The sequence below is a fragment of the Labeo rohita genome, chromosome 11, assembly GCF_022985175.1.
Source record: "Labeo rohita strain BAU-BD-2019 chromosome 11, IGBB_LRoh.1.0, whole genome shotgun sequence".
Taxonomy (NCBI): Eukaryota; Metazoa; Chordata; class Actinopteri; order Cypriniformes; family Cyprinidae; genus Labeo; species Labeo rohita.
Genome location: NC_066879.1, coordinates 6,726,276 through 6,748,625, shown reverse-complemented (window position 1 = coordinate 6,748,625; position 22,350 = coordinate 6,726,276). Strand labels below are relative to the sequence as shown.

The following is a 22,350-nucleotide window of genomic DNA, read 5'->3' as shown; positions in this document are numbered from 1 at the left end:
TTATTCTTTCATTAACATTCCAAAGTGCGAAAGCAGATCAAATATCCCTCCCACTCTGTCAGCGCTTTCTTTTCCTCCAGTCAAATCTTGCGACAGTGTTACACTGGGTACTGACCTCCGCAAAGCTCTCCTCTAAACCTGAGGCAGGAAAAGTTGTCGCACTCGCAGTACGGCCCGTACACGCGTCCGAAACTGGACGGGTGACACACACACTGTCCACAGAAACACTCGCCGAGGCCGCTGCACATCTCCGCACCTTCATGTGCCCTGCCACACATATAATCAGAAATTAAAACAAGTCTGCGTGCCTCGCAGGAAACACTCCACTGTGTTGGTTCTCACCTGCAGTCACTTATTTGTTCTTGGCCCTCTGTGCACTCACACTTCGGCCCCACGAAACCTGGATTGCACACACAGGCGCCGCACTCCAGCGCCCCACGTCCTCGGCTGCAGTAGGTGCTGTTCGCTTCGGGGGTTTGATGGCAGTCACACACACACTGAGACTCCAATTCGATCTCCAGAGCATCTTGGAAACCCACCGGCCGCAAGGAAAACCTCCGTGGACCAGCAAGACAGCCTTTTAACTCGACCGTAACATTAAAAGATACCTGTGTGAGAAATTGTGAACAATTCAAATCATATTTACAGAAATCAGGACATATTGAGCAACATACTGAGCAAATATTTTCAAAACATGTACAACTAGTTCAGCAAGGTTTGTTTCTAAATGTCAAGCAGTTTGATTTGTTTAAACACATGAAGCCGTTACGTGCAGAACAATGAGAGCATTGACTTTTAATAATATTATATTCACGGCATTATATATATCATACTTGCGTTGACATGTTTATTTCATCAAACAGATGCATGACTTGTGATTTTTTCTTTTTTTTTTGCTTCAGTCCTGTTTTAGTCTACTAGGGAAGCATTAGTGTAAGAAAGATTGAATAAGGAACGGACCACATCACCAGCTTTGACATTTGAGCAGCTTTTATGTCCGGGGATGATGGTCCCGTCCTGACAGAGTGCTGTGAAGGAAATCTGCAGACCCTCAGTGTTGCCCAGAACCTCAAGATCGATCTCTGACCTCAGTTCCTATTAATCAAACAACAGAGACGTAACGTCCTTTAATGTGTGAAGAGTGTCATTTTCTTGTTTTCATTTATAAACTTTTATTTGAGACAGTCATTACTTCAAAAAACAAACAAACAAACAAACAAACAGCTAACCCAAAACAAACAAACCAAAAAAACAATTAAAAACAAAAATACAAAACACAAAGAAACAAAGAAACAAGAAACAAAAACTACACATAAAACCAAAACAAACAGAAAACAACACAAACAAACAAACAAAAATTAAAAACTAAACAAAAAAACAAAAACATAGAAACAAACAAAACTAAAAAATAAAAATTTAAATAAAAACAAACACAAAAACAATGCTAAATAAAAATGCAAAATAAAACAAATAAAAAAAACAAAGCAAAACACACAATTAAAATAACAAAAATCAAATCTCTGACCTTAGTTCCTGTCAAACAAACAACAGACATATAACAGAGATATATAACAATATAAACATAATTTTTTTTGTTTAGTTTATAAACTTTCCTTTGAGCCAGTCATTACTAAAAACGGCTAAACCAAAATAACCAACAACAAAAAACAAAAATTAAAAACAAAACAGACAAGAAACAAAAGTTAAACATAAAATCAAACAAATTGAAAATGACACAAACAAAAAATTAAATAAAAATAACAAAATAAGAAAAAAAAACAAAGCAAAACAAAACTGCAAAAAACAAACAAAAGCAAAACACAAAACAAACAAACAAAAAATCAAATTTCTAACCTTAGTTCCTGTCAATCAAATAACAGACATATTACGTCCTTAAATGTATAAAGAGTGTATTTTTTTGGTTTCAGTTTATAAACTTTCCTTTGAGCCAGTCATTACTAAAAAAAACAGCTTAACCAAAATAAACAACGAAACAAAAAACTAAACAAAAATTAAATTAAAAATAAGAAAGAAAAACTAAACTAAACATAAAACCAAACAAATTGAAAATGACACAAAATGAAATAAAAATAACAAAATGAGAAAAAAAGGAAAACAAAAAATGCAAAATAAAAAACAAAAGCAAAACACAAAACATAACAAAAAAATAATAAGAAATAAATAATAATAATCTCTGACCTTACTTCTTGACCATCAAACAACAGACATATCATGTTCTTAAATGTATGAAGAGTCGGATTAGGGATGTAGAAAATGTGCTTTTTAAGCACTAATAAATAGTCAATATGTTTTGAATAGACATGCTAATAAGCAACTAGTTAATAGTAAGAATTGTTCCCTAAAGTGTTACCAATTTTTGGAACCAGTCATTAGCACAAAATGAACCCGAAGAGAGTGATCAGATGAGGACCCCAATGAAGAGACTTCAAATAAAACAACACAGTTAGAGTGCATTTTTTTATGTTTTAGTTTATAAACTTATCTTAGTCAGCACTAAAAAAAAAAAAAAACTAAACCAAAACAAAGAAAAAAATAAACAAAAGAAACATTAAAAACAAAACTAAGAAACAAAAACTAAACTAAACATAAAACCAAAGCAAATTGAAACGACACAAACAAAAACACGAAATAAAAATAAAAGCAAAAGCAAAAGTAAATGAAAAATGCAAAATAAAAAACAAAACAAATTTAAACAAACCCAAAAAAATCAAGTCTCAAAAAGTTCCTGACAATCAAACAACAAACATGATATGCATATCACGTCCTTAAATGTGTGAAGAGTATAATTTTTTGGTCACACTTTATTTAAGGGCCCAATTCTCACTATTAACAAACCACTTGACTTTTGCCTCAATAAACTACTAATTTAATTTCTTATTAGTAGTTAGTAAGCTAGTTGTTAAGTTTAGGTATTGCTAGGATTAGGGATGTAGAATATGGTCATGAGTCTCTAGTGAAAAACAAATACAGTAAAAAAAACCCTGTAATTGTACTTTTGGTTTACTAAACTGGTATACTTAAAGTCTAATTTTGTACCTAATGCACTTCAGTTGTGGGAAAGTCTTGCTGAAATCCAACTAAAGATATACTGAAGTATAACTAAAGTATATTCTGAAGTGAAACTATTGCAAGTATACTTTAGGTACACTTTAAATATCTTGCATTTAAAAACAGATATTATTCAAAAATCATACAATCCTCATCAAGTGATGACATGTTTTAAGGCTTAAAGGGGTCATCAGATACCCATTTTCCACAAGTTGATATGATTCTTTAGGGTCTTAATGAAAAGTCTATAATATACTTAATTCTCAATGGTTGTGTAAAACAACACCCTTTTAACCTTGTCAAAATGAGCTCTGCAAAAATCATCCCATTCTGAGGGGTTGTTCCTTTAAATGCAAATGAGCTCTGCTCGCCCCGCCCCGCGAAACTTACTAACTAGCACGTTATTAGGAAAGGTGATTGCAGAGATTCATAAAAGACACTTTTACTCACTTCTGCTGTAGGTGAAGCTGGATCACGAATGATTTGCGCGAACATAGACGCATTTATGTAGATCGAGAGGTGTGTTCCCTTTACAAACAAACATAATCCATTGTTGTATCTTACCATATTATTTCAATGTATTATCTTAATTATGTCCACACTGGTTTGCAGTGCAAACAGTTTTACTGTTTACTGCATGTTGCTGTTCTGATTCTTATTTCCCTGTACCGGAAATTAGGCCCATAGGCCTACTTCTGCATTGAAGAATAAGGTGGATAAAATTTCCATGCGAAATGAAAGCATAAAACTAGGCTACACAAAACTACGCAACCCGAAATATAAAAGCGTGCTGATTTTAGGTTTAAAAAATGCTGAAAATTCATCTCAATATGAACTCGCAATTCTTAGAAATAAAGTCACAATTCTGAGTTGCGAGATAAACGCAATGACTTTTTCTCGCAATTGCAAGTCTGTATCTCACAATTCTGACTTTTCTTCTTGCAGCTGAGAGTTTATATCTTATGACTTTTCTCCGAATTGTGGGATATAAATTCGAAATTGCGAGTTATAAAGTCCAATTTTGAGAGGAAATAAAAGATTAATACGTTCTCAGAATTGCAACTGTGTGTTAAAGTCAGTATTGAAAGATATAAACTCACAATTCTGAGAAAAAAAGAATTGTGAGTTTATAGCTTGCAATTCTGACTTTATAACTCTCAGTTCCGAGTTTATTTCTTCCAATTCTGAGAAAAAAAGAAGTCAGAATTGTACATTTATATCTTGCAGTTCTGAGTATCTTGCAATTGCAAGTTTATATCTCACAATTCTGAGAAAAAAAATTCTAATGATTTGCGCGAACATAGACGCATTTATGTAGATCGAGAGGTGTGTTCCCTTTACAAACAAACGTAATCCATTGCATCTTCATCTACTATTTTTACAGATTAATTAAAAACCACTGCATGGATTTTTATCATTATAGGGTAGATGTGTACATACACTGCCAACACACATTAATGTTCAAACAACATATAAAAGTGAACTTTGCATCCGATGACCCCTTTAATATTAATGTGCATTGTGCACAAGTAGTACTCCAAATGATGTATGTTATGTAAGTATGCGGTACACTGTTAGATGAAGCAGCTGAGCAGCTCATAATGTGTCTTGATGACTCGTGCCGAGTCAGCAATACAAGCACACCAGGTGCCAACATGTCCGGAGCGACGTTAGACCGTCAGCTGCAATTCACATAGTCTATTGTAGCCGATATACTAGAGTTTACATTTCAATAATACCATAGTGACCCTGTGTCAGATAGGGTGGAATGTGCAGAGCTCAGGTAGTTTTTGGAGGGGTGTAATGAAAATTAGAGTGCAGGCAGAGGTAAGAGAGAATGGGGGATGGAGAACGGAGATGAAGAGATCAAACAACAGCCATGGAACGAGTGCAGACACGCTCTGTGAACACGATGATTCTCAAGAAAATGAGCAGAGGGGGTTGTGGAAATGTTGAACAGATCAGATGCATATCTGCATGAGAAATAACTTTCTCATACTCAGTGTTTAATAGGTAATTTATGCAACTGACACATAAATCATTTGATTTCTGCTTTTTCATACTTCCTTAATGATTAACAGTGTGTGTGTGTGTGTGTGTGTGTGTGTATAGGCCAATTCAGAATTCAGATTTTTAACTTATGATGATTAAAAATCTTTTTTGTTGTCCTCAGTGAAAAGCTATTGCAAATTATTACCAAAAAATGAATGATGTTTTTACTTATTTATTTATTTGTTTATATTTATTGTAATATAAATAAATAAATAATATGTAACTATAAAATAATACTTATTTTCAGGAGTGCAGAAGTGGTGCGCCGCTGCGCATGCGCAACCAAAATTAAAAAATATGCTGTGTAAATAAGTTCAAACTGCTCATTTGCATACCGACATGCTTGACAGCTGTTAATGCACAATTACCATTTTAAAACAACTACACTGTATTTCCACTCAAAATGAAAGCATAAATATCCACCTTATTTTTCCCGTAAAAGCGGGTGTGGTCATTTGTACATTTTACTGGTCTGGCTTCTGGTCACATCTGCATCCAGCTATTTTTAGCTGACAAAACAGCTTGTTTTGCTGCTTGATATTGCAAATTGTTGTATCTTACCATATTATTTCAATGTATTATCTTAATTATGTCCACACTGGTTTGCAGTGCAAACAGTTTTACTGTTTACTGCATGTTGCTGTTCTGATTTTTATTTCCCTGTACCGGAAATTAGGCCCATAGGCCTACTTCTGCATTGAAGAATAAGGTGGATAAAATTTCCATGCGAAATGAAAGCATAAAACTAGGCTACACAAAACTACGCAACCCGAAATATAAAAGCGTGCTGATTTTAGGTTTAAAAAATGCTGAAAATTCATCTCAATATAAACTCGCAATTCTAAGAAATAAAGTCACAATTCTGAGTTGCGAGATAAACGCAATGACTTTTTCTCGCAATTGCAAGTCTGTATCTCACAATTCTGACTTTTCTTCTTGCAGCTGAGAGTTTATATCTTATGACTTTTCTCCGAATTGTGGGATATAAATTTGAAATTGCGAGTTATAAAGTCCAATTTTGAGAGGAAATGAAAGATTAATACGTTCTCAGAATTGCAACTGTGTGTTAAAGTCAGTATTGAAAGATATAAACTCACAATTCTGAGAAAAAAAGAATTGTGAGTTTATAGCTTGCAATTCTGACTTTATAACTCTCAGTTCCGAGTTTATTTCTTCCAATTCTGAGAAAAAAAGAAGTCAGAATTGTACATTTATATCTTGCAGTTCTGAGTATCTTGCAATTGCAAGTTTATATCTCACAATTCTGAGAAAAAAAATTCAGAGGTTTAGAATTCAGTATTCCGTAAACTCGCAACGAGAAAAAAAATCACAATTGTGAGATATAATTCTGAGAAAACAAAAGTCAGAAGTTTATATCTTGCAATTTTGAGGAAAAAGTCAGAATTGTGAAATATAAACTATATTCTGAGAAAAAAAACCTCAGAATTGCAAGCTTATTTTATGCAGTTGTGACTTTATAACTCGCAATTGCAAGTTTACATCTCACAATGCTGAGAAAAAAGTCACAGTTGTGAGATATAAACTCACAATTACGAGAAAAAAAGTTACAATTGTGATATATAAACTCGCAATTCTGAGGGAAAAAAAACAAAATTGTGAATTTATATCTTGCAGTTCGGATTTTATAACTCAACTGCGAATTTGTATCACAATTCTGAGAGTTTATTTCTTGCCATTTTTACTTTATAACTCGCAATTGTGAGTTTATATGTCACAATTCTGACAAAAAAGTCAGAATTGCAAGGAAAAAAGTATTTTTTATTCAGTGGTGGAAACAGGCTCCCATAATTATCACACTTTATTCATTATTTTGTTTATTTTATTTTAAAAATTAACTAATAAAAGTACAGTAAAACTATTATTACTAATTAATTATTTAATTTTTTTATACTTGTATTTGAAGGGTCACACTACTGTATGTGCAGAGTGCAGTCTATATACAGTCTATATACAGTATATATTGTGTATTTTTTCTGGTTTCTTTTAAATATATATATTCACAACAAAATTTTCATTATTGTTAATGTACTGTTTTTCCAATGTATTTATCATTTGCAGTAAGAGCTAGGATTTTTGCAGACAGAATTGAAAAGCTTTTGCTGGAAAATGATGCCTATTGATGTAAAATATTAACCCATTTTAACTGATGCCTTCAGAACCATCACTAAATCACTCACAATTTAAAGAATGTATGTTAGCCTGCTAAATAACATTTCCTTAAAATGACCGGAATTCACAAAAAGACCACAGAAATCCAAATGCTCAAGTCTGTAAGCATAAAAAACACGTGGAGCATAAAAGTAAGATTGCTGGCCTAACAGGGCCACTTCCATCATCCGTCCAGGAACACTCTCACATTAACCTTGTTACACCGAGTCTTGTGAAGACTTATGTGTTCTTGTACCTTATATGAGGTCATGATGAGTTCCAGAATGTTCCTTGAATCGGGTGCCAACACCCCCACAGTAGCACCAGGAATCAGCCTCGCATAATTCTATCAGAAAGGCAGAAAAAGGTGGTTAAACATCAACTCCAGTCTCCTGGAGAGTAGCCACAGAATTTAAGATGTGGAAGCGATAAGGCGAAAGGGAGGGAAGACGAAAGAAAAGGAGCACTCCGAAAACATAAAATATTTGTGTCATGAGAGGTCGGTCTGGGTGATGTGATAAAGACTGTGTTTGAACATGTTGTAAAGAGAACTGAATACACCAGTGATTCATGCAGTCTATTCACACACTGATAGATCTTTCTTCACAGGTCTTCTCAGGTTCCACATACACAGAAAAACACATGCCTTTTTGTTTGCCTCATTGTGGCCTAAAATGAATAAACATGAGAGAAAAATGCCTTGCTCTTTTCTCACCTCATAGTTCTGTCTCTGATTGTCAGTCACAGCAAATATAAGGAGGATATTGTTTTCAACCAATTTGTCGACAAGCTGCCCTAATGTTGGATATTCCTAACATAGATGAGAAAAGTACCAAAAAACAAGACAACCGGTCAGACAACAAATTCACAAAAATACAGGAGACAAGACAGATCTGCAATGATTAGTTTAAAAAGTAATTAGAACTCTCATGTAATTAGAACTCAAAATAAACACTGTTCTTGGAGTTTGTAAAGGAATATTCCAGGTTAAATACAACTTAAGTTGTCCCATAGGCTTGAATTGTACGAGGCTAGTAAAATGGTGTCTTATTTTACATTAAATTTGATATTGATACTTTTGCCTATTATATTATATTTTATTATATACAAATTCTGTGTATGCCTTCATTTAATAACTACGGTAATAAGAACTGCAATAAAAATAAAACTTTAAAAATAAAATAAATACTAAAACACCATTATATTATATTATTATTAAATAAAGTACAAATTCTGTGTATGCGTTCATTTAATAACCACCATAATAAAAGTTGCAATAAAAATAAAACAATTAAAAATAAAATAAATTATAAAACACTATTATAGTACATTATATTACATTATATTATTATTATTAAAAAAGTACAAATTCCATGTATGTTTTCATTTAATAACTATTGTAATAAAAATTGCAATAAAAATAAAACAACAAAAAATAAAATAAATTATAAAACACTATTATATTATATTACATTATAAGTACAAATTCCATGTATGCTTTCATTTAATAACTGCCATAATAAAAGATGCAATAAAAATAAAACACTAAAAAAATAATAATTATAAAAGATGTTATTATATTATATTATATAATATTATATTATATTGTACAAATTCCATGTATGCTTTCATTTAATAATTACCATAATTAAAGTTGCAATAAAAAATAAAACAATAAAAAATAAAATAAATTCTAAACACATTTAAAAATTAAAAATGAACAAGAATTATGAAGATATTTTTTTACAACAGTTTTAGTAGTAACATAGCAAGCAATACCACAGGACATGTTTGTTTTTAACATTCCCAAAATTATTTCATGTCAACAACCAAAATGTATATTAATGTAAATGCACACTTAAAAACACGGTTAATGCAAATGAAACCAAGGCCGTGAGTGATTTATGTCCAGTCTGTTCAAAGGGTTTATCCTATCGTTTATCTTGGTGTCGATCGTTCAACCGATGAAATACTGAAAATGTGTTCCCAAAAACTACATCTATCCCTCACAGCCTCTTTTTTATTTGTATCAGATGAAAAATGACTATTGAGGTTAACTTCTATTTATCGCAACCCGGAATATTCCTTTAAGTGATCCAAATGTCCTGATTACTCAGGAACTGAAGCTGCAGACTTCACCTTACCAGATGGGCAGTCATGGAATACTCATTACTGTCATCCAGGTGACACTCCCCGTCATTCGGAACAACGATGCCAGACATTTTGCTGTCCATCCCAAAATGAGAATCCGCATCACTCACGAACACCAGCAGCTTCATGGAATCGTTCTGCCAGCCAATTCTGTCCTGCATTGAAAGGGAAATCCAGAAGTTTAAACAAAATGCCATCTAGAGCTATCACTAAAATTATTTTGGTAATCGAGTTATGGGTTGATTATTCTGACGATTTTTTGTAGCAACAAAAATAGTGAATAATAGCCTGAATAAATGACTTAACAACATATATAATAGCAATGAAGCAATAATAATTAGTTCAAATAATGTATCAAAGCAAGTAATCATATGGTTTTATTGAACAAAATTGTTAAAATACATAATATATTAGAAACAATAGAGTTACGTTACACATTATAACAAATGACTGCAGAGGGCGCCAACGGCCTGACGATTGTTTTTACACTTTACTGTGCGATCAAATCCTTGTTTAATATTGACTAAACAACATTTTATTTATTTTATTTATTTAATTGAATTGTGTCATTATAGCATTATGCTTTATTATAATTTTTAAACTGGTTTAATATCATGCAGCCTTGGAAAATGATCTAATAATGCGTTTCATGGATTATCCTCATCTGTGAAATGCCCCACTTCCAGGATAGTTACTCAACACAAGCAAAATGCAATCGAGGATTAAAAAAAAAAAAAAAAAAAAAAAAAAAAAAAGCGAGTGCTCGAATTGAATCGAGGAATCGTGACAAATAAGGTGACCAGATTTCTAAAATGAAAACCAGGGACATTCTCTTGTTCCGTGGTCAAAATATCACTGAAATCTCATTTGTGGTTATCTACGAATTAAAAAACGGGGACAATATGTTTTTGTTTTTAATTGTTGTGGTTTCCATATATTAATATCATAATTGATATTAATTACAGTGATGTTTGAGGATCAAACTTACCGTAGTTTTTTTTCATACAATAGTATTGCAAATAGCAAACACATTAAAACAGTAGTAGGCCTATTATAACAAAATTATGGTCTAAAAATACAACAATAAATACGAGAGCATATGATAAATAAAACTGTATTTAACAAATATGTTATTTTCAAACTGTAATTAACATTTTTACAACTGTGAGTACAACAATTACAACTTTTCAATTTTTATGTTTATGCTTTTGGAAATAGATCTTTTCTATCCCTATTCAGGCTTATTATTTTGCATTTTAGGTTCTACATTAACTCTAGTAGCCTACATTAAAGGGCTCATCGGATGCAAAGTTCACTTTTTCATGTTGTTTGAACATTAATATGTGTTGGCAGTGTATGTACAAATCTACCCTATAATGATAAAAATCCATGCAGTGGTTTTTAATTAATCTGTAAAAATAATATCCTCTTTTTCAAATCAAGCCATTCTCAGATGCATGTCGGTGTGGCGTCACAGTGACAGAGGCCGCTCCCACAATAGCTGATTGACATGAACGTCTTACCTCAGACCCGCCCTAAATCAGCTGTAACAGTCCAACCTACATTGTTTCGATGCCGGAGCAGGGATGTAAGTTAGACAAGAATATCTGCAATTGAGGTGTTGTGTTGCTGGATGTAATAATGAATATAGTGGTCGTGATCCTGACATCTGAGCTGCTGAAGATCCAGTGGATTACATTTGTTTGTGAAGGAAATGCACCTCCCGATCTACAAAAATGCGTCTATGTTCGCGCAAATCATTCATGATCCAGCTTCACTTACAGCAGATGTGAGTATAAGGGTTTTTTTAATCTCTTCAATCACCTTTCCTAATAACGTGCTAGTTAGTAAGTTTCGCGGCTAAATGCGGCTAAAGTAAACAGGCTCGTCACGCCACAGAGTGAAGAGAGGGGCGGGGCGAGCAGAGCTTATTTGCATTTAAAGGAACAACCCCTCAGAATGGGATGATTTTTGCAGGGCTCATTTTGACAAGGTAAAAAGGGTGTTGTTTTACACAACCATTGAGAATTTTTAACCAAAGTATATTATAGACTTTTCATTAAGACCCTAAAGAATCATATCAACTTGTGGAAAATGGGCATCCGATGACCCCTTAATATGAACCGACAAGTGTTTTCCATGACAAAAATGGTATCAGTCACTCAGTATGTATTTTTTATTAATGTTAAAACCTTTCCGTTTCATTGGGAGTGCACTTCTGCACTCCCTGAATGGCTGTGATATTTTAGCGATTCCTAGTGACAACCCTAATGTCATCCCTCTATTAAAGCGAAGTCTGTGCAAACCGACTTACCCCGCACACGGCTGCCTGCATGATGGCGTCAAAACCGCCCTCTGGCACGTCGATGTTCGCCGATACCTGCTGCTTTTTGATGATCTCATTAAACTTCTCAGTACTGCTTGTTAGCGACAGAAGATGTCTGTATCCAAATGTGGGAAGACATTCATAATCAACACTCCTGCGAAGGAGAAAAGTGATAAAAATGGATTTCTATTGTCTGAAACGGTTCATGGCTCAATTCTAAATGGGAGATGATGTCATGTGACGTAACTCGCTGATCTCAACGGTCATAAATATGATTGGTTGAAATTAAATCACACTTTCCCCCCATTGATGTCCCATTCGTCTTACTTCTTAGGTTTATACTGGCAGACCTTTTAGATCTGACTAAGGTGGTGTATTATGGGAATCACCTGCAGGGATTGGCCAACTCTTCGCGTGTTATCTTGATAAAAGGCAGAACTGGCTTCTCCACAAAAGAGCCGAATCCTAGTCTAAATTTGCTGGTAAGCTTAGCCATCTCTCTGGAGAGCGTGGAACCCAAGTCTTTGATCATTTTCAGATCATCAAACATAGATGCCGACAGGTCCATCAGGTAATAAATGTCTACCGGATGGTCCTCCGGTTCCTGCACTTGCATCTGAAAGGTCAGCTGACTTCCTGTGGAAGACAAATGACAAATAAAGCTCAAGATTCCAGTGTGGTACAAATGTTTTCCAAGTCAGAGTGATCTTCAGCACCCACTGTAACCAGTAGACATTATGTAGTTCGTTTGTAGTTGGTTTTCTGTCTCTGAATGACTAAATCATTCTAATCTTACCATCAGGGGAAGCACCTCACCAGCAGAGAAGCAGATGTGGGTAGAGAGAGACATTTCTTTGATTTTCAAATCTGTGTCACCCATTTATGTACCTGGCCTAAGCTGGAGGCGCATCTTCTGCGGTGCAATGTATGAAACGTTAATGAGGCCGGCGCTCTTTCCTAAGCCTTGATCCTTCAGCACTTTGACGTTTGTGATGGGGAACTCCACAAATTCGCCGGAGCATCCTTTCTGAAGAAGAGCCTCTGGTGTGTCGCATCTCTCGTCGATTGAGAAAAAGTCGGTGAAATTCTAGATAAACAATCATTTGAATTATTATTGGTAACACCTAAAAAATGAAAATTACCCCATGATTTACTCACCCTCAGACATGCTTGGTGTATACGACTTTCTTCTTTCAAACAAATAAAATCAGAGTTATATTTAAAAATGTCCTGGCTTCTCCAAGCTTTATAATGGGAGTGAATGGGTGTTGAGATTTTGAAGTCCAATAAAGTGCATCCATCCGTCATAAAAAGTACTCCACACTGCTCTTCATTGATTCTGAAGCGAATCAATGCATTTGTGTGTCTGTAATCTCTAGCTTTTGTTCATCACCGTGCTCACCTAAGGATGTTTTTCTTAAACAAACGCATCGATTCGCTTCAAAAGGCCTTTATTTCGCTTCATAATCTCAACAGCCATTCACTGCCATTATAAAGCTTGGAAGAGCCAGGACATTTTTTAATATAACTCTGACTGTACTCGTCTGAAAGAACAAAGTCATATACACATAGGATGCCTTGAGGGTGAGTAATTCATTGGGTGATTTTAATTTTGGGTGAACTATCCCTTTAATTTAATAGTTCATAAGATAATAAAACAAAGATTACTGGAGCGAGTTGTAAGCTGCTGTCAAAGAAAAAAAAACACTAATGTCAACAATTATTCATAATAAGCAGACTGACAATAAGACAAAAGATCACTTAAAAATACATTTCCGTGCATGTGCCTTTTATTTAAAAACCGGATGTGAAGAATCATTTACTAGCACTGCTGTTGCTACAGTATATTATAAAGTACTATGTAAATTCTATAATATTATATTATTAGAATATATTTTAAAACATTTTTCATTTCATATTTATTTACTTTTGGGGTTAACTACCCCTATAAGAAAAGGTTTGTTCAACGCATTCTGAGTAATGTTAAAAGCAAAAGCATTTGTATTACCTGTAGTGTGCACCAGGCGCAGTGTGGCCCCAGCTGCAGACACTCGTCACAGGAGAGAGCGTTAAATTGAGAACACGTCCCTGCGTACGACAAAGCACAGCGTGGTTTGTGGATGCGGTTCGCTTTTCTCAGTGCAACAAAGTTTCTCATGCAACATCAAAACCATAGAAAGTCAGCTGATATTTTTTTGCTCTGCCAAAAAGTAGAAATAAGCTGCAGTACATGCATGTGAAGAAAAACAACAACTTGATGTAAGTATAATTTTTAGTGTACTTTTAGAAAGTAGCAGACTTAAATCAAGATTCTTAAATCAAGCTGTTGGTTTTCATCACATGCATATACTGCAGTCTACTTTTCTATTACAGCAATATACGCTGAGGTCTTTTTAGGTAAAACCAATAAACATAGCAGGTGAGATGAACTGACGCATTCGTGAGTTCAAAAATGCTTACACTAGAAAAAAAATGGGTTTGTGGTTCAGTCTCATTCTCTGTCTTCCCAGCATGCACTGGGGCATAATTGACAGCTCTTTTTTTGAACTGTTTACCATTTTTATACATAGTAGTTTGGATGTTACGTTTGTTGTCATGATTAGTAAGCTGTCTTGTGATGTCAGGATGACTTTGTTCCTGACCAATTAACTGTACCAAGTTTTAAGGTCTGTATGTGGCATTTGAAAGTGATTAATATCTTGAGAATATGATGAATATTTATATAACTGTGTGACAGCAACAAGAACTTTACCCTATTTATATAGCTGCGTTTCTTACATATATATATATATAAAAAAAAAAAAAAAAAAAAAAAACATGAGATGAAGCACTTAATATTAAACAATATTAAACAATGTTATATGTAAAACTATCTCCACAGAACATTTAAATAACCTAAACATGTATTGTTACATTAATGTAGATTTTTAAAATAACTTAATTTTTTAAAACAAATATACTTTAATTAAAATAATGAAGTAAATGGGCTAAAAACCGTGTAAACTTCTGCCTTCAATTGTTGTAAATGTTACAAATGTTTAAAGCCGGAATTAAAACCTGAATGAGGAACGAAACTGCACGTATGTACTGTATGAGTGTGATTGATCAAAATTTGCCTTGTCTTACCTCCGACAGTGACGAGCCAGAAGTGAAGGACAAGGTAGAATAAAACAATCCCCATTAGTCCTCACGGTTTCTGAACACAGGAGAAAAAATACAGTTCATATTATCACATAAAAAAACGCGGGATGCGATCATGTAGTGCGAGCAGGTCTGAGCTCACCTGGACAGACAGACTCAGCGCCTGCGCTTACCTGCCCAACCTTTATATGCACTTCCGTGCAAGCGAGAACACAACAGGTAAGTCACTCTCTCACACCAATACATGTGTCACAACACAACAGCCTCTCTAACGCGCTTGACATCACGATTATGAGTAAGAAATACATTGACTTACTAGAGTATTTACACACTAATGGTCATTTAGATTTTTTATTAAGCGATAAAATTATGACGAAGTACTACCTTTTTCTCAGTCTAGACATGATCAGGCTTCTGTAATATATGACGTGTTAGTGTGGCACTTTGTATGGTAATGTGGCGTTTTTTACTCAGATGTCTCTCTCACTTCTGCAAACACGGTTTATGTGGTACAGTTGCGACATTGAGACTGAGACAGCTATATTCCCTACCGAAATCAGCTAAACACATATCGAACTGTTCGTTTTGGAAAATAAAATGTCTGTCATTAAATTAGGTAACAAAATGTGGAATCAACCCTGGTGAAAAAAACAGCATATGCTGGTAGGTAGGTTTTGATGCTGGTTTAAGCTGGTTCTTTGCTGGTCATGTTGCTGGTCAAGGACCAGCATGAACCAGCAATGGACCAGCATAAACCAGCAAATGACCATCTTAAACCAGCATCAAAACCTACCTAACCAGCATCCTAGCATCAAAACATACCTACCAGCATATGCTGGTTTTTTCACCAGGGAATTGGCAACAAGAAGTCGTCTGTTTAGAATTAAATTCTAAAGCAATATATAATTTTTTTATTCAAAACGAAGATGAAATGCTTTTAGATACTCTCTGGTTGTAAAATATTAATCTTACATGGTCAAACGTTTGTTAATGCAATGAACTTCACCTTGTTAATTGGACTCCTGTGTAAACTTGAGGGAAACTGACTTCCGACATTCACTAAAAAAATCACCCTGGGACTAGTTAAACATTAAATAATGAATGCGGCCCCTGGTGAAAAAAACCAGCATATGCTGGTAGGTATGTTTTGGTGCTGGAATGCTGGTTAGGTAGGTTTTGATGCTGGTTTAAGCTGGTCCTTTGCTGGTTTTTGCTGGTCATGTTGCTGGTTCATGCTGGTCCTTGACCAGCAACATGACCAGCTAAGGACCAGCTTAAACCAGCATCAAAACCTACCTAACCGCATTCCAGCATCAAATCATACCTACCAGCATATGCTGTTTTTGTTTTTCCGCTTAATATTACAGATTGCGGTGTCTTACCATATTATTTCAAAGTGTTTTACCAGTTAGTGCATGTTGTTAGGCTGTTCTTCTCTTATTTCTGCCGCTAATGAACCGGAAGTCTTGCCCATAGGCTTTCTTTCGCGTTGAATAATGTGGTGCAATAGACAATGTGTAAGCGAGCATTCACTCAATTCAGTGACTTCCAGTGTACCTGACTTGTCATTTTTGAAATGCCGTCTGTCAAGTTTTTTCTTTTGTGACCCAAATGTTTGTGTTAATCGCTAAAGACATTTTTAAACAAAACACGAAAGATTTTGTGATGTAGTGTATGCTGACTAACTAGCAACCAGCTGTTGTGGTTACTGAAATGTATAATGTACTTATATGAATTATTAAAATACAAATTGTTGTAATACTGTATAGTGTTGTTTAGGGGTCGAGCTTTAATTAGGGGTAGCCAGGGTCCCGTAAACCCCCATAATTCACACCCAGACTAACACTGAATAATCACTGGAGGCCCCCAAGTCACTGTACGGATGGTTGCCAGTAAGAAATCCTGTTTGACTATCCTGTCAAGGCATCATGAGTGCTTCACTGTTTAAATTCCTGTTGGCAGTCGCCCATAACATCACATTTGCACATAAAATATCACCTGTCACTCATGTCGCCACCTCTAAAAATGAATGATTTGTGGTCAGATTTCTCCTGCAAATAGCTGTCAGTGTGAACGACACAGAAATGTGTATCTGTTCTTTCATTGTTTAGTTCATACATTGTAATATAGTATTTATGTCAACGCTCAGCAGTAATTAGGAATGAAAACAAACCTTGAGCAAACATAGAGGATAAGCTCAGGCCATGACCCTCATATGAATCATATTTATCAGTACGTTACGATAGATGTCAAAGACAAACATAATACAGTTTACTTATGTGCCGTTAAATTATATGACTTTCACCGACGCATATGTTGGGAATCAGTCCAGTTAATATCTTGTTTACTGCAGTTCACTCTCATTGGGTGACCTTTTGACTTTGTTTTATACATGTATTGCCAAATATCCATAGGGAATGGTCTGATTCTTCAACAAAGCCTGTGGGAATCCCCATGGCCTTGAGTAATATTAATATTTGCTGAGTGTGGTTGCATGTGACACATTCCTCTCTATATGGCTGAAAACAGGTGTGTGTGTGTGTGTGTGTGTGAGCCACGCCTGGCTGCGAGGAGCCGTGACTCAGTCTCTGTCTGACACCACAGAAAGACATATATATAGATAAAACAATGTCAATGTTTAACTGGTCAAGTTGTACAAAATGAGCACAGGACATTGTTTCATATTTCAAAAGAGTGAACAAATGTAATGATTAACATCCAATCGTAAATTATTTGGATGGCCACCAATGTGAGCGAGTGGATGAGGCCTCAATAGATTTTATTGTTATTGAAACAATAGATTAAATAATGGGTTGTTTTCATTTTTACAACCATAATTCAAGGTCAGCGTGGAAATACTGGAGTTGAAATGTTACTCTTTTATAACCTTAGGCTTAATAGACTTGGTTATATATCATTTTAAAGTATCAGCTTTGTTTGTTCTAAAATTCCTTGGCATCTTGGCAAACACTTTGAAACATTGTTGAGATGTCTTCTGAGGAGACTTATGTGGGATTACTGGGGACTTTTTTAGTACAGACATTTGAAAAGCACCATATTTAACCACAGATCTCCATTTGCTCTGCATTTAATCTCAACCTAAATGTTCAAAGATTGCATTTTTCCTTGCTGAAGTGTATCTGTGACAGTAAGATATACAAGAAATTTATTTTACTAATTCAAAAGTGAGCATCAGATTGTATCAATTTATATTTGAATTTAAATATATTCTATGTATATTTTATGTGATGTATTAATTATATCTTTATCAAATGTATATGTGTATTTGTATTTAATTACAATTTAAAATACCCCAGCTTTCAAAATCAAGAACGAGGATGCGCCACGCAGGATCACTTGTCATAAATGGCAAAATTCATGACCAGTGTCCTTTATACCCTTCACTAACAGATTTTTGAAATAAATTTAATTGATAACTTCTATTTAGAACAATGACATTTGGAATTTAACTATGTAAGAAATTAGTCATAAAGAGAGACATGTCAGGTGTAGGTACAACAATTAAGACCATAAATCAAACTTTTTGTTTCATGTCTCAAGTCCAAGACCATATTTTCAATTATTAGTCAAGACCAGCTGAAAATATGGTGTTGGATTCCGACTTGAGTCTAAATCTGTGATTTCCCGTGATATTCTCCTCCCTTAACATAAACACGCCCCCTGTATCCAGTCCTTTGCCTATTCAGACATATATCCCAACCAACTCCATCATATCATATATATCATATCCTGTGCTCTTTTGTCCTGCAGCTTGTATTTATCCCATCAAATCCTGTCACATATCCTATCCTACCCAATCTCGTATATCACCCTGTCCTATCTCAATCCTGTCATATTATATATACCAGCCTATCCCATCCCATACTATCCTATTTCCCATCCTATTGCATTTATCCTATTGTATCTTGCAGGTGTATCCTATACTATCTTATCCAATCCTATCATATCATGCCCTGTCCTGTCCTAATCTATCATGTCCTATATCCCCTCCTATGTGTCCTATTATATCCTATCCTTATGTATCCTACAGATATATGTGACCCTGGACCACAAAACCAGTCTTAAGGCGCCGGGGTATATTTGTAGCAATTGCCAAAAATACATAGTATGGGTCAACATTATTGATTTTTGTTTTATGCCAAAAATCATTAGGATATTACATAAAGATCATGTTCCCTGAAGATATTTTGTAAAATTCCTACTGTAAATATATCAAAACTCAATTTTTGATTAGTAATATGCATGGTTAAGAACTTTATTTGGACAAATTTTAGGTGATTTTCTCAATATTTTAATTTTTTTGCACCTTCAGATTCCAGATATTCAAATAGTTGTATCTCGGCCAAATATTGTTCTAACCATACATCAATGGAAAGCTTATTTATTCAGCTTTCAGGTGATGTATAAATCTCAATTTGGAAAAATTGACCCTTATGACTGGTTTTGTGGTCCAGGGTCGCATATTCTATCCTATCATACCATATCCTATCCTAATTTATCATATCCTATATCCCATCCTACTTGTCAGATCCTATCCTATCCTTTCCTTTCCTATCCTGTTCTATTATACCATATCCTATCCTAATCTATCATATTCTAGATCCCATCCTATATATCCTATCCTATCCTACCCTTTCTATCTAATCTATCATATCCTATATTAAATCCTATGTGTCCTATCCTATCCTAATTTATCATAGCCCATATCCCCTCCTACCTGTCAGATCCTCTCCTTTCCTATTTTATCCAATCCTACTATACCATATCCTATCCTAATCTATCATATTCTATGCTATGTATCCTATCCTTTCCTGTCCTATCCTGTCTTATCCTATCCTATCCTATCCTAATCTATCATATTTTGTATCCCATCCTATACTTTCCTATCCTATCCTAATCTATCATATCCATCCTATGTATCCTATCCTTTCCTGTCCTATCCTATCTTATCCTATCCTATCCTATCCTATCCTATCCTTTCCTGTCCTATCCTATCCTATTCTAATCTACCATATTCTATATCCCATCCTATGTATTCTATCCTTTCCTGTCCTGTCCTATCCTATCATATTCTGTATCCCATCCTATGTATCCTATCCTTTTCTATCCTATCTTATCCTATCCTATCCTAATCTATTATATCCTATATCCCATCGTATGTATCCTATCCTTTCCTGTCCTATCCTATCTTATCCTATCCTAATCTATCATATTCTATATTCCATCCTATGTATCCTATCCTTTCCTGTCCTATCCTATCTTATCTTATCTTATCTTATCTTATCCTATCCTATCCTATCCTATCCTATCCTATCCTATCCTATCCTATCCTATCATATTCTGTATCCCATCCTGTGTATCCTATCCTATCCTTTCCTGTCCTAACCTATCCTAATCTATCATATTCTATATCACATCCTATGTATCCTATCCTTTCCTGGCCTATCCTATCTTATCCTATCCTAATCTATCATATTCTATATTCCATCCTATGTATCCTATCCTATCCTATCCTATCCTATCCTATCCTATCCTATCCTATCATATTCTGTATCCCATCCTATGTATCCTATCCTATCCTTTCCTGTCCTATCCTATCCTATCCTATCCTATTATAATCTACCATATTCTATATCCCATCCTATGTATCCTATCCGTTCCTGTCCTGTCCTATCCTATCATATTCTGTATCCCATCCTATGTATCCTATCCTTTCTTATCCTATCTTATCCTATCCTATCCTATCCTAATCTATCATATCCTATATACCATCCTATGTATCCTATTCTATCCTATCATATCCTCTCATCCTATCCTAATCTATCATATTCTATATCCCATCCTATGTATCCTATCCTTTCCTGTCCTATCCTATCCTATCCTATCCTATCCTATCCTATCCTATCCTATCCTATCCTATCATATTCTGTGTCCCATCCTATGTATCCTATCCTTTCCTGTCCTATCCTATCCTATCCTATCCTATCCTATCATATTCTGTGTCCCATCCTATGTATCCTATCCTATCCTATTATACAATATCCCATTATAATCTATCATATCCTATATCCCATCCTATCTATCCTATCCTATCACACTTTGTACATAAAAATTAGTTTAGCCTTAATTTTGACACTAAATTTGAATTTGACCATGTTCATGACTGGTTTTCACTTTTTAACCTGCTCAAAAGCCATAAAAAGCAATATCAAACTATATATAACTTTAACCTTTTCCACATTACAGCAGATCAAATTTAGACACTCCGGACATTCCGGACACCTTGCTCAAAGCACATTTTGGCTGTATCAGATTGGAGTAACTCACCCCTGGAGGCCTCGGCAGCTAGCATGCTGTCCTCTCTCTCAATACCAAAACCACAGCAGCAAGTGGGAAACGACGGAACTGGAGTATGTAAATGTCTGTCCGACTAAAAGTGTGTGTCGGAAGCAATAGTACGCTCAAACTATCACAGCGGCTTTATGGAGCATGACGCCTGCGCTCCCTTCCTCACCCCCTTTTCTCAAATACACACACACTTTTCTGCCTGAATGACGGCAGCAGCTGGAAGACTATACACACACACACATACACACACAGCGTGAAGCTTCTTCATTAGTGTGAAAGAGAGAATGACAGGCCAAATGGGCATGTGTGACTGTGGATTTTGCTGAATGTGTGTGTGCGCAGCATGTAGGTCAGTGGGGTTTTTCTGTAGTATGTCAGACAGCGAAACTCTGTGGCAAGTAAAATCCACCATTATTGTCAGGTGCTTTTTTAGTTTAGTAACAGGTCTTAGCATGCCCAGTATGTATGTGCGCCTCAGGTTTTGCCAGCATTGGGGCCTTAAAGAAACATTTCATGTTAAATACAAGCTCTGAAATTTTGTGACGTAATGTCGATTACTACAGAAATGAATTGTGACTTGTCTCTCCAAAAAAAGCCTAAAACGACACTCCTCCAAAAATTGTCCCCATTCACTTCCATTGCAAATTTTTGCTTTTTTAAAATAAATCGTATTAATTTTTGAGGTAATACACATTATGCCAGCAATTGAGCTTATATTCTTTAATTTAATGTCCCAACAAGGACAAATCAACTACAATGGGGAAAGCAGCCAAGGGTTTCCATTGTTTTCTAAAGATACTAAATTACATTTTAATGAAAATTTAAAAACACAGACACCATTTTGTAAAGGTTAAAAGCTAGAAAACATCCTTAGCTCAGTATAAAAACAACTGAAGTCAGTAGAAAGTCCCCACCGTGCTAAAAAAAAACAAGCGTGTGTGTGCGTGTTGGAGGGCTGCAGTCACACTCACCAGAAATGAATGGCACAGATTCACTCCTCATTCTTCCTCACTGAACTATGAATGGAACGTGGAGAAACTGAGAGAGAAAGAAGAGAGAATGAGAGACACTGA

At 35.1% G+C, this 22,350-nt stretch overlaps 1 protein-coding gene across 4 annotated transcripts in view; it reads right to left on the bottom strand.

Moving 5' to 3' along the window:
- Positions 1-22,350, bottom strand: part of itgb6 (integrin, beta 6) — a 28,745-nt gene extending 6,395 nt beyond the window's left edge. The window contains exons 1-12 of one of the 4 annotated variants that reach the window (XM_051123446.1): positions 22,249-22,350; positions 14,894-14,963; positions 13,776-13,855; positions 12,656-12,854; positions 12,157-12,403; positions 11,756-11,921; positions 9,435-9,596; positions 8,006-8,101; positions 7,547-7,636; positions 961-1,095; positions 343-608; positions 116-267 (exon numbers count right to left, since the gene is read on the bottom strand). In XM_051123446.1, coding sequence (XP_050979403.1) covers positions 116-267; positions 343-608; positions 961-1,095; positions 7,547-7,636; positions 8,006-8,101; positions 9,435-9,596; positions 11,756-11,921; positions 12,157-12,403; positions 12,656-12,854; positions 13,776-13,855; positions 14,894-14,948 — 1,648 coding nt within the window. In that variant the 5' untranslated portion in view covers positions 14,949-14,963; positions 22,249-22,350. The other 3 variants (XM_051123444.1, XM_051123445.1, XM_051123443.1) reach the window with 3 other exon arrangements.